Below are 12,488 nucleotides of genomic sequence, written 5' to 3' on the forward strand. Positions count from 1 at the left end.
GCACTTATCAGTTATAATTCCACCAGCGGCACTAAAAACCCGCTCTGATAAAACGCTGGCAGCAGGGCAGGCCAGGACCTCCAAGGCAGAGAGCCAGTTCATTCCACGTATCCAGCTTGGATACCCAATAATTATAAGGCACAGCGGAATCACGGAGGACGTTGGTACGGTCAGCAAGGTACTCCCTCAGGGCCTGTCCGATGGGAGGGTCTGAGAAAACTCTCCCAGAACTTTGACAGTGTTCCCCTGCCTCTGCTGGATTGAATTTGTGTCTCTCTCGCCTGTACTCCTTGGCTGTCCAACGAAGTGTGCCCTCTGCCGCCAGCATTTTCAGATGGGAATTTTTTATTTTTTAATAGTTCCGCAACAAGGGCCTTCTGGTACAGCCCCATTTTTGTAGACCTGTCCGCCTCAGGAATAAGAGATCTAAAGTTCTCCTTGTAGCATAGGTCTAGAAGTGTCACCAACCAGTAATGACTGTCACCCAAAATTTTGAGAACGCGAGGGTCATGGGAAAGGCAGCGTCACAAACTCGGCCATGCGTGCCAGACTACTAACAGGCAAGACTTCTGTGTCCTCACCCAGAGGATGACTGACCATGCTCTCCTCCTCCTCCTCCTCCTCCTCCTCCTCCTCCTCCTCCTCCCTGTCCTCTGGCCATCCACGCTGAACAGACGGTATGACAGCTGTGCAGGTAGTACCATCTATAGTGCATGAAACTAGCTCCTCCTCCTCCTCCGATGAGGCTTGGCTGTGTGTAATCACCCTGTATAGTTCCTTGCTCCATCTCATCGTGCTCGGCCTGCAATGCATCCTTTTTGATTGTGAGCAGAGAGCGTTTCAGAAGACAGAGAAGTGGGATGGTGACGCTAATTATGGCGTCATCGCCGCTCACCATCTTGGAGGAGTCCTCAAAGTGTTGGAGGATGATACATATGTCTGACATCCATGTCCACTCCTTATGTGTGGAGTCTGAACTGAATACCGACGGCCTTGTTGATGCTGATAGTCAACAACTGCCCTTTTATGCTCACAAATCCTTCCCAACATCTGCAGTGTAGCGTTCCAACGCGTGGGAACATCACACACCAGTCTGTGAGCCGGAAGCAGCAAACGCTGTTGAAATACTGCAAGGGCGGCGGAAGCTGTAGCTGACTTTCTAAAATGGGCACACAGGCCGCGTACTTTAACAAGCAGATCCGGCAGCTGCAGGTAGGATTTGAGAAACCGCTGAATCACGAGGTTAAGCACATGGGCCAGGTATGGTACGTGTGTGTGAGCTCACCTCGCCTCAGAGCCGCCACCAGGTTCCTGCCATTGTCACACACGACCATGCCTGCTGTAAATTCAGCGGTGTGAGCCACAGATCTGCCTGCTCTTTCAGAGCTGTCAACAACTCTTCAGCATTATGCGCTTTCTCACCTAAGCATATTAGCTTCAGCACAGCCTGTTGCCGCTTGGCCGAGGCAGTGCTTCCAGCTTGTGAGTGATGTGGTCATTTGGGAGATCGAGGCTGAAGAGGAGGAGGAGGAGACTGAGGAGGATGAGGTGCAGGAGCTGTAGACCGTGGGGGCAAGCCTGATTGACTTAGGGCCCGCAATCCTTGGCGTCGGGAGGACGTGTTCCTTCCCAAGGTCCGACTGGGTCCCGGCTTCCACTATGTTAACCTAGTGTGCCGTCAGTGAGATGTACCATCCCTGCCCACAAGCACTTGTCCACGTGTCCGTGGTTAGGTAGACTTTACCGATAACTGCGTTGTTGAGAGCACGGCTAATGTTTTGGGACACGTGCTTGTGTAATGCGGGGACGGCAAACCGGGAGAAATAGTGGCGGCAGGGGACCGAGTACCGAGGGACGGCCGCTGCTATCAGGTTGCGGAATGCTTCCTGATGCTGCTACTTGAGTGTGCAATGACAGGTGCAGGGCAGGAGGCATCTTCGCATGCACCATGGACAGGGGATTGGCTTGCATGCACAACAGCGGAAGAAGCAATGGTGCCACCCGCAGACACTGTTCCTGGACCCTGGGGTTCAGCTCACAAAGTCGGATGCTTTGCTGCCGTGTGCCTGATCATGCTGGTGGTGGTCAGGCTCGTCGTTTTGCCACCCCTGCTGATGCTGGCCTGGCAGGTGTTGCCAATGGCCTTTTTGGGGTTATCGGCAGAGTCTTTAAAAAATAACCAGACTCGGGAAGACCTACCAGTTGTACTAGCAACTTCCTTCGTGTTGATGTTACGGGGAACGGTTGCCTGCCTTCTGTCTGCTGCTTCTTCCTGCCTGTTGGGGTGCTCTACCTCCCTCCCCCCTGTGTGCTGCTGTCTTCGCTCTGCATGTCCTCCTGCCAGGTTGGGTCAGTTACTATATCCTCCACCACCTCGTCTTCCACTTCCGCACCCTGGTTCTCCTGACAAACCTGACAATGTATTTCATAGACCGCATATATAAATACACCTTACCTTGCTGATTCATTAACTTTGAACAGACTTAAACCAAAGATAAAATAAGTTTGGAGTTGACACATTCATGCTCAGTTCAGTCCCTAAATCATAGCAGATATCTTTTAACCAAGGTTGCCAACCCACTTTTCAATTTTCTGGACAACTGGAGCAAAATTCATGGACAACCCAAATTTTTTTTTGTGGGTATTCACTTCCCCTTAATAAAGGTCATGCTTCTATGTCACGCCTTCAATATGGCCCTGAATTACAAAAGCCCAAAAATGAATTCAGACTCCTAGTTGCAGGAAAGACTGAGTACCATATAGCAGAATAAAACCTCTTTTATTTTTTTGCAAAGTGTAAATTCATAGACAGGCAGTAGGCCAATTGGGCAAGGTCCCTTCATATGGAATTTGAGTGTATATTGAAAATTATACCTAGTATACAGGACAGAAGTGGTACTGTGCAGTGTATATGTAGAATAATCCAGATACTGAGAATTCTACCCAATATACAGGACAGGAGCAGTGGTACTGTGCAGTGTATATGTAGAATAATCAGTATTACTGATTGTGTTACGGAGTTTGTACTGCTCATGGGCAGTAAAGACTTCTGAAAAAAAAATCACACAAATGATGCTTTTCTTTTTTCTGCTGGACACTATGGACGGCAGAATAAAGTACTTGCGTTTTGAAGGCTGTCCGTGAATTTACGGATAGTTGGCAACTCTGCTACGGTGTCTACCATACGCAATAAGTGCTCAAATAGGCCAAGTGTTTATGGGTTTTCAATAGGTAGGGATTGAGAAGAAAGCTGCTGTCAGAGCCAAGAGGCCCACAAATCACATGGATGGCTTCTCTCCACTAAATCAACGGCTTCTGCCTACTTTCATCTAATGGATGTAAGGGGCTCCATTAGATCAGTCAAATGAAACTGCTTATTTCATTAGAGAGAGGAACAGGCCACTGTTGGGCAACCATACAAGTGGCTAATCTCTCATGAAACATCACGCATGTTGAATTTCATGCTCACCAGGGGCATTTTTGAGGACTTTTTGACTACACCCGTTCACATGAGACTGCAGTCCAATCCTTCCAAAAAATGTTTGGTTTGGCCAACTTTAAGTCAACTTTTTTGTTGCAGCTTGCATCTAGGCTAACAAGAGGAACATCTAGATCCCATTGGGATATATAGAGAGCCATATTCGGCATTTATGCTGCTAGGCACTTTAATGGTCATACCCCCTACCGGTAAGTCAGGCTAAGGGTATGCGCGCACATCTTTTTCAGGAGATTTCGCTCTTTAACTCACCTGAAAAAATGCTAAATAAGCACGAAAAAGAATGAACAAATGCCCTGCAGTGTATAAACAACTTGCTGTGCATATGTTCAGTCCTTTGAGATTGTTTTCTCTTTACATTTCCAGAGAGGACAAGTTGTTAGAAGTGAGTGACGTGCCCCCTGGGCCTGTGTCGTGGGTGCGGGGAATACCCGGAGCCGGATCGCTGGGGGTTGTAGTCTCCATGGCGCTGACCCGGTCCGTGCCCAGGGTGGTCAATTCAGTGGCAGTCTTATTAGTGAGATAATAGTCCGACTACGCCACCCATGGATTGCGGTCAGTGGGGACCGCCGCTGCAAGGCAGACCGCTGAGGCCGGTGTTGTGTGTGCAGCTAAGAACGGGATGACTCCCCACGGGAGGAGTATAGCCTCAGGGCAGTTAGTGTGGATGATGGGAGTGATGGTGCACGAGTGCAACTCAGAGTCCGTGCAGTGCAGTTCAGGGTCTTTATTGATGTTATAAAGCAGACCCTCCCGGGAGTACTGGCTAGCAGTAGAGGCCTGGTCAGTCTGAGAGCTAGCAGGATCTCCCCTGGCCAGGTGGAGTTGTAGGCCTCCCCGTCTAGCTGTACTCTTTCCTGGCTACCTTGCTGTGTGCGGGTAGAAGTAGCCCACGTCCTTGAGTATACCGTGTGGTGCTCACCCGTACGGCCGGTGACTTGGGGCCTTCTGTTAGCCTCCGCTTCACGATGGCGGTGCTGGTCCCTTGCTTGTGACCGTGCCTCCGGACTTCTCTGGCCAGAGGACATGGAATCCCCTGCCGGTTGGATTCTGCTGCTGGACCTGGATGTCCCCACAGCCTCGGACTCTGTGTCCGGTCTTAGCTCGCCCTGGCTGAAGACATTATCTAGCTTCCAGCCCCTGGCACTCGCTCCTGCTCCTACAGAGCTCCTTGCTGACACTTTCCCTGTGTCTGGAACTGTCTCCAGGCTCTGACTGACCTAATCCCACCCCAGACCCAGTTTATAAGGGCAGATTCCTCCCCTCCCAGGTCTGGGCAGGCGGTGTTGCATGCTTAGGGCTCCGGACCAGAGAAACCTCCCACTTGCTCTCAAACATAATATTTCTATTACTGTGGTAACCAGACCCCTGGGGTGCCACATGAGCATTCTATACTTCAGTTTATTGTATACAATTTGAATAAACTGGCACAGATTTTGAAAAAAACTACAGAAAATAAGCCGTAAAAGTCTCTTCGGGACACGTGTCACTGGGTATCCTAAAGTCTTTTGCTTAAATAACTTGTTTGTTTCGCAGACATCATGTGCTCATACCCTTTACATAGCAGTTAAGGCACCCATACACATTAAATTAAAATTGGCCAATCAAGCTGAAATTGAGTTTGACTGACAGTTTAATTTGGATAAATACCTTTTGTCTGATTTTTGGGAAAGAAGGATCTCGTGTTCGATTTTGGACTGGTGATCCTTTTGTTCGCTAAGAGTTAAGCCACTACTAGAGATGTCTGGCAGAAGCTCTCTTACAGAACATAGTAGCGCTCGGCTCTTGTATATGTGAGTCGGGAGAGATTGGACAGCTGTCTAAAATAGTACTTTAAACATCTGATGTATATGGCTTCAATCAAATGACTATATTTTCAGTCCATCATAATGACTTTAACTAATTAGACTTGATATTAGATTATAAAGATTACTAAATCTACACTACTACATTACCAGAACCACTGTTGGTACATTTTTTTTTTTTTTTTACTTTTGGCAGGCCAGTGCTGCCCCCCACAACCCGTTGCCCTAGGCATTGATTCTCCAGTGCCTAGTGGAAAATACGGGTATGTATCACTCCATTGGAAATTGGTGAAAAAAAGTGGACTTTAGTCACACAGGTACATGTGACGTTTTGGCTCCTCATTTGAAGAATTTCTCAAGTATTGAAAAGGCTTCAAATGAGGAGCTGAAATGTCGCATGTATCTGTGTGAATGAAGGCCATTTTGTTAACTGATTTCCATCAGATGCAGCTTCCAGTCTATTTTTTTTTTCTCTACATTTAGAGGCTCTTTGACTGGTTGCCTTTGAAAGTAATGCACCCACAACATTAGGATTGTGCTACTTTTCCTTAATTTGAGTATGTATGTATGTATGTATGTATGTAACGCGCCCCCTGGGCCTGTGCTGTGCAGGGGAATACCCGGAGCGGGATCGCTGAGATGCTGGGGGTTGTAGTCTCCGTGTGGCGGTGACCCGGTCCGTGCCCAGGGTGGTCAAACCAGTGGCAGTCTATTTGTATTGTAATAAGTGTCCGACTACGCCACCCGTGGATTGCGGTCAGTGGGGACCGCCGCTGCACTGCAGACCGCTGAGGCTGATGTTGTTTGCGCAGCTGAGTATGGGATGACTCCCCACGGGAGAAGTATTGCCTCAGGGCAGCTAATGTGGAAGATGATGGGAGTGATGGTGTGAGGGTCCCAGTGCTAATCGTGCTGGAGCGGCAAGGAATCAGAGACGTGAGGTGCAGTTCAGGGTCTTTACTGATGGCACAAGGCAGACCCTCACGGGAGTACTGGCTAGTATAAGGGGCCTGGTCAGTCTGCGAGCAAGCAGGAGTTCCCCTGGCCAGGTGGAGTTGTAGGCCTCCCCGTTAATCTGCACTCTTCCTGGCTACCTTGCTATCAGCGGTTACAAGTAGCCCATGTCCCTGAGTATACCGTGTGGTGCTCACCCGTATGGCTGGTGACTTGGGGCCTTCTGTTAGCCTCCGCTCCTGGATGGCGGCGCTGGTCCCTTCTTTGTGACTGAGCCTCCGGGCTTCTATGGCCAGAGGACCTGGAATCCCCTGCCGGCTGGTTTCTGCTGCTGGGTGTAGATCAGTCCCCACAGCCTCGGACTCCTGTGTCCGGTTTTAGTGTCCTTGTCCAGGGCGAGCTCTGCTCAGCTCCAGCCCCTGGACTTCTGCTACTGCTCCTCCAGAGCTCCTGATCTTGCTTTCCCTCTCCAGACTCTGACTCTGTCTAATCCCGCCCCAGACCCAGTTTATAAGGGCAGATTCCTCCCCTCCCAGGTCTGGGCGGACCGTGTTGCATGTTTAGGGATCCTGACCAGAGAAACCTCCCACTTGCTCTCAGACATAATATCTCTATTACTGTGGCAACCAGACCCCTGGGGTGTCACGTACGTATGTATGTATGTATGTTCTACCAGCTGTCCAGTACTGATCTGCTTTGCTAGAAGAGGATTATAAAAATCACCAACAATCGGCCATTGTACTATTGGATGGCATATCAAGTCTGTATATTTCAGGCCAGACTCTCCAATATCTCCATGTGTATTAGAGCAAAGTTAGACATTTAAAAGAAGAAAAATTTTGATTATATGATCTAACCTCTACCCCATATTTAATATTACCATAGCTTAATGTAAAAATCCCACTTTTCAAATATTGTACTATTGGACCAGGTATGATATGCACATGGCGTAGGGTGTTTTTGTTATGCTTCTTGCTAAAGACCACATGCTTGTTTTTTTCTTCTAAAATCCTTAAATACCCAATCATCTTTTTGTTCTAGGGCTAATTATCTATGTAGGCTTTCAAGAACATAGATTTGTATTCCATCTTAAATTTCCTTGTTTAAGCAATTACTTAGTGAAAGGATTGCTTCAGTGACTAGGCTGACTTCCATGTATATGCACTCCACAGGCTATAGATGCTGGTGTACATTTTAGACCATCATATTAGATTCCCTTTAAGTGTGATGTAATATGTCACCAGGTTTTTACGACCTAATCTAAGCACAGCATGATGTAGCGGCAGAGACCCTGCTTACAGCAATGTGTCACTTACTGGACTGCTTGCTATGGCTTTGAAAATCTCCTGCCTAGTGATTTTATCACTAGAGGACCAGTAAACCTGCTGCCATGTAGTCCTCCATATTCATGAGTGCTGTATACCCCCTCCCCCATCACTGATTGGCAGCTTTCTGCCTATGCACAGTTTGTACACAAAGCTGCCAATCAGTGCTGTAGGCGGGGTTATACAGAGCTCTGCATTGAGAGAACTGCTACATCTGCAGCAGATAAGTGATTTTGTTCAATTAGAACATCCTGCCCAGTAAGTGATACATCGCTGACATTACATCATTTTGCTCTGATGGGGTAGTAAAAACCTTGTGACAGATTTCCTTTAATATACTCAAGAAAATGTTTTTTTCCCATTCATGACTGGTCTTGGTTATGTGCAAACTGTGCCGTTCAGATGCCCGATTGCATTTGGAGCAACACAGCCAGGCGCAAGTTACTTACTGTTTCTCTGTGTACCACTTGTGCTGCCTCAGACCACCACTAAGTCACTCAGCCTTGTGGCGCTGCTCATCCCCCTCCTCCTTAGCCCTTATCTTAGCTTGTCTTAATGCAGAAAGGGTGATGTCAGCATGCCAGTCAAGATGAAGGCACCAAATACGTATTTAAACAGTGGTCCTGAATGGCGTAACGCCTATAATGTGCCAATTTGCTTTTTACTACCCATTTTGTGATGTTTTGCTTAGCGCCCCCTTTCTTCTTGGTTCTCTCGGTAGTTTGTAGTTACAGGGTGCTTGAAAGTGATTAATAATTAGCAATATTATCAACCTGCTGTAGACAGAAGTTTTAGGCTGGATCAACTGGTTTTGTTCTTTGCATTTGCAAACAAAAAAAACAAACTTTTTTTTTAATCCTTATTTGTACTGGGTGTGGGTTGTGTGTGTGTGTGCGTGTGTGTTTTTTTTTTTTTTTTTGCAGTTTACAATGGGGGGGACATAATAAAATGCTGTGACCTAAAAATTCCACCACAAAAACACTTGGTTAAAAAAAAACAAACTCATTATTTTTATTTTTTTTATTTATTTTTTTTAGAAGCCCAAGAAAATAACACCGTAACACAAAAAAAAAACTTGTATGCTGGGAGCCTAAATCAATTTTACTAGAAAATAAGAGTGCTTTTTGCTGGGAATGTCTGGTGTCTGGCCTGCTCTTTTATTGCAGCAGTTCTTGGTATGGTATATGAAAACAGAGGCCATATGCATTAGACTAATGTCGGCTAAACATGCTGATTTCATTAGGACCGCTCAACCATCTTCAGTATATTTTGTGTTTTGCCAAAGTTTAGTTCTCTAGATGTCAAGGAAAAAAACATGGCTGATGAATTGTAGATCACTAGGGATCCCATTGCAGGATTCCAGCCAATTACTATAATGGAGTCCTGATTTCCTCAGTTTCCAACTGCAGCCAAGATTAAATAGTGAGTGACATGGTCAAACGTCCAAGAAACTGAGATAGGAGTTCAGTTCTTTGTCTTCATCTGTCCATAGACTTGGATGGGGTAGTAGTGTGCATGTGCGATCGGGTTGCTTCATTTAATGGGGTTGTCCTGCCTTGGGCTACAAGTCTGCAGTCACTCCCTGTGACTGCAGACTTGTAAATCCTCACATTGTGCGCATCTCATGCTGTGAAGATTCTCCACTGGAGAGCATGACAAAGTATATGACTTGAAACGCTGGGGTCCTGGGTTCATATCCCATCAAGGACAACATCTGCAAGGAGTTTGTATGTTCTCCCTGTGTTTGTGTGGGTTTCCTCCGGGTTCTCCAGTTTCCTCCCACACTCCAAAGATATACTGATAGGGAATGTAGATTGTGAGCCTCAATGGGGACAGTGCCTATATTGTCTGTAAAGCGCTGTGGAATTAATGGCGCTATATAAGTGAGTAAAATAAATAAATGAAAACATGTGGTCACATGCTGATTAGATGGGCGCAGCCTCACTCAATGCAAGTGTATTGAGCAAGGTCGGTAACAGTCTAGTGGGAATGTGGCCAGGAGTATGCAAATCACACACACCCACTTTCTGCACCACTGCGTGCAATGTGATGATAGTGACTGCAGACTTGTAGCGTAAGGCTGGAAAACCCCTTAAATCTCAATTGGAATGAGGAGAAACGGAGACCCATTCTTCTAAAAATCATGGGTGTCAGAGTGGTGGGCCACAGATCAGACATTTCTTACCTATCCATAGAATATGGCATTCAATTTTTGTGTGGAAAACAACTCTAAAAGTAAATTTGAATAGTCTGGTGATAATCCATCTATATTGAATTAATTTGCTGACAGACTATACAACCTATGTGGCAGAGATGCACGTTCACCAGATTTTCTATTTTGCCTAATAGGATACAATCATATTTTATGGTGGAAAATGTGTTAATCTTTGCAGCCGGCTCACGTGCAAATGTAATCATCACGGTGGAATTGTCAATCAGTTATTTGCTGACTTTTTCCTGCATTCCTGTTGTTGTACGTACTGTAAATGCGAAGGGTTAAAGATGTGATGTTGTGAAACCAGTCAGCTTGATACTTTTTTGTCTGTATCTCCCACTGAGTAAAATCTTCTCTTCAAGGCCATGTACAAAACATACTTGCCCTATTGGCCTCAGGGCTAGTTTCAATTCAACAATTCCTGATTTTGGAAACAATGCAGAGAGCCCTGACTGCTTCCCCTTTCTCCAACTGCAGACACATTGTTCTCATGCAAACAGGAGGACAATGTCAATGAAGACCTAAGCACAGCCTTCTCAGGTAGGTTCAGTAAAGTCCTTCTCTATAGGGGGATGATGATACAGCCCCCTGATCTTATCTGGACCTGGAATGATACAAGTCATTTGGTGGGAGTTTTTAGATGGGGAACTTCTTGGTGGTTGCACTCAGAGGAATGGAGCTCCATATCTAGTATACATGACTACGAGAGTCTCCAGAGGCATGGACTACAGCGTAGTGTAAGTAGCTTCAATGGGGACTGGAGTTTTTTATTGTTGTATACCTATTACATGTTTATATGGGAAGTTGTAGCTTATTTAATGTACATATTATGTTAACATAAAAGGTAATTTTTTATTTTTTTTCATTGAGACATTCCCTATGGGTTTTGTTGATCTACCAAGATGCATTGTAGCGTAGTCTGTAATCTCACGAGAGGTCAGTCTGCTGCATACGCCTTTTCACTTTCCTTGGGGAAATGCACTGTTGTAAATGCTATTGGTTACAATTTCTATGTTTCTCAGCATAAGCCCCTCTAAGTGATACTGCTTCTCACTCCACCAATATGTCTCCATTTTCTACTAACCGAGGAAATAAGTGCGTGTGCACGCTGTGCCCTAACATAAACATTGAACATGCACGAACAGTGTGCACATTTGTGTACTGAGACATTGTGTGCACATATAGACAGTGAGCGAGCATAGAAGCACGTACATGGAGACGCTGAGCGAGCGCACATGCACGTACGTGGAGACGCTGAGCGAGCGCACATGCACGTACGTGGAGACGCTGAGCGAGCGCACATGCACGTACGTGGAGACGCTGAGCGAGCGCACATGCACGTACGTGGAGACGCTGAGCGAGCGCACATGCACGTACGTGGAGACGCTGAGCGAGCGCACACTGAGCATATACGTGGAGACGCTGAGCGAGCGCACACTGAGCATATACGTGGAGCCATTGAGTGCATATACATAGAAGTTGAGCACACATTAAGTGGGCATAGGTGACGTAAATGTACTGAGAGGTACAATATGTATGATTTTATATTGCTTACACCGTAAAATATTAACTTATAAATATCTTTAATAACAAACATTATGATGTGCTGCTGAAGTCTGTGATTATATTTGTTCCGTCCATTCATGCATTTTTCTATTATATTTTTGTATCCAATTAAACGGGTTACTTAAGCAAAATCTAATTTTGTCCAGACAATGGAATATGTGAAAAATAACCAACTGTGTCATACTCCTACTGGCGCCCACCTGGATGCAGCGCTGGTTGCTCTGTGGTCTGCAATGACAAAGGAAGTGATTAAATCTCTTAAAGGGGTTGTCCGGTCCAAATCGATAAGTTTTCAGTCACACTGTGTGGCTGCAGATTTATGAATCCCGTCGGCGCACGCACTTTGCTTTCTGAGCTGGGACCAGAGGGTATGTATGAGTTACACATACTCCCGGCCAGAGGGTGTGGCCTTGCTCCATAAACTGGTATGGAGCAAGACTGTGTCCTCTATATGGCCACGCCCACTGGATAGCCGCATCACTAGATGAAGCGCGGCCTTGTTCGAGTGTATGGAGCGAGGCCGCACCCCCTGGACGGACCCTGGCCGGGAGTATGTACGCACATACATACCCTCTGGTCCAGAAACAGGCGATTTCCCGCAGCGCACAGTGACTACAGATTTATCGATTTGGTCCGGACAACCCCTTAATTCATGGTTCTAACAAATGATGCTCCAGAATTTATTTTTTTATGGGAAAAAACATGTTTTACTAAGAGAGACATGTCATGAGAGAGGCGGCAGGTCATCTTTGAGTTAACTTGTAACCTATGTATTAGCCTGAAGGTCCGTTGAGGACATTCCCATGCACTTGGAGGGCATCGACACAATCCTCCAATGCATTTGTACATTAATTTGCTTGTGGTTTCAAAGCTCAATTTCTCAGAGCTGGAACATTACAAAACTGGTATCTGTAACTCTCTTCACCGACCTATACACTCGTACCACTAGTTTCAGTATCAAAATTGTCCATACAACTTGCCTCCATGTACAGACAGTACGGGTGGGATCTTGCATGCTGTTTTGGTGCTGATTTTGCTGCATTTTTTTTTTTTTTGGGGGGGGGGGACCTCCGTCTACCAAGTACTGCAATATTAGGGGCATATTTGCAATTATTATAGTATTTTCT

The 12,488-nt window shown here is 46.1% G+C and overlaps 1 protein-coding gene across 7 annotated transcripts in view; it reads left to right on the forward strand.

The window, feature by feature from the left end:
* RBM47 (RNA binding motif protein 47) overlaps positions 1-12,488 on the forward strand; it is a 173,067-nt gene that overhangs the window by 86,600 nt on the left and 73,979 nt on the right. For 2 of the 7 annotated variants that reach the window (XM_073645732.1, XM_073645737.1), the window contains exon 1: positions 10,439-10,532. The exons of 3 other annotated variants lie outside the window; for them this stretch is intronic. In XM_073645732.1, the coding sequence (XP_073501833.1) occupies positions 10,492-10,532 (41 nt within the window). In that variant the 5' untranslated portion in view covers positions 10,439-10,491. Of the gene's footprint in view, positions 1-10,200; positions 10,336-10,438; positions 10,533-12,488 lie in introns of those variants that run through there. 2 more of the 7 variants (XM_073645773.1, XM_073645786.1) reach the window with 2 other exon arrangements.

The sequence above is a fragment of the Phyllobates terribilis genome, unplaced genomic scaffold, assembly GCF_046119375.1.
Source record: "Phyllobates terribilis strain yellow unplaced genomic scaffold, ASM4611937v1 Scaffold_1__5_contigs__length_1240528914, whole genome shotgun sequence".
Lineage (NCBI taxonomy): Eukaryota > Metazoa > Chordata > Amphibia > Anura > Dendrobatidae > Phyllobates > Phyllobates terribilis.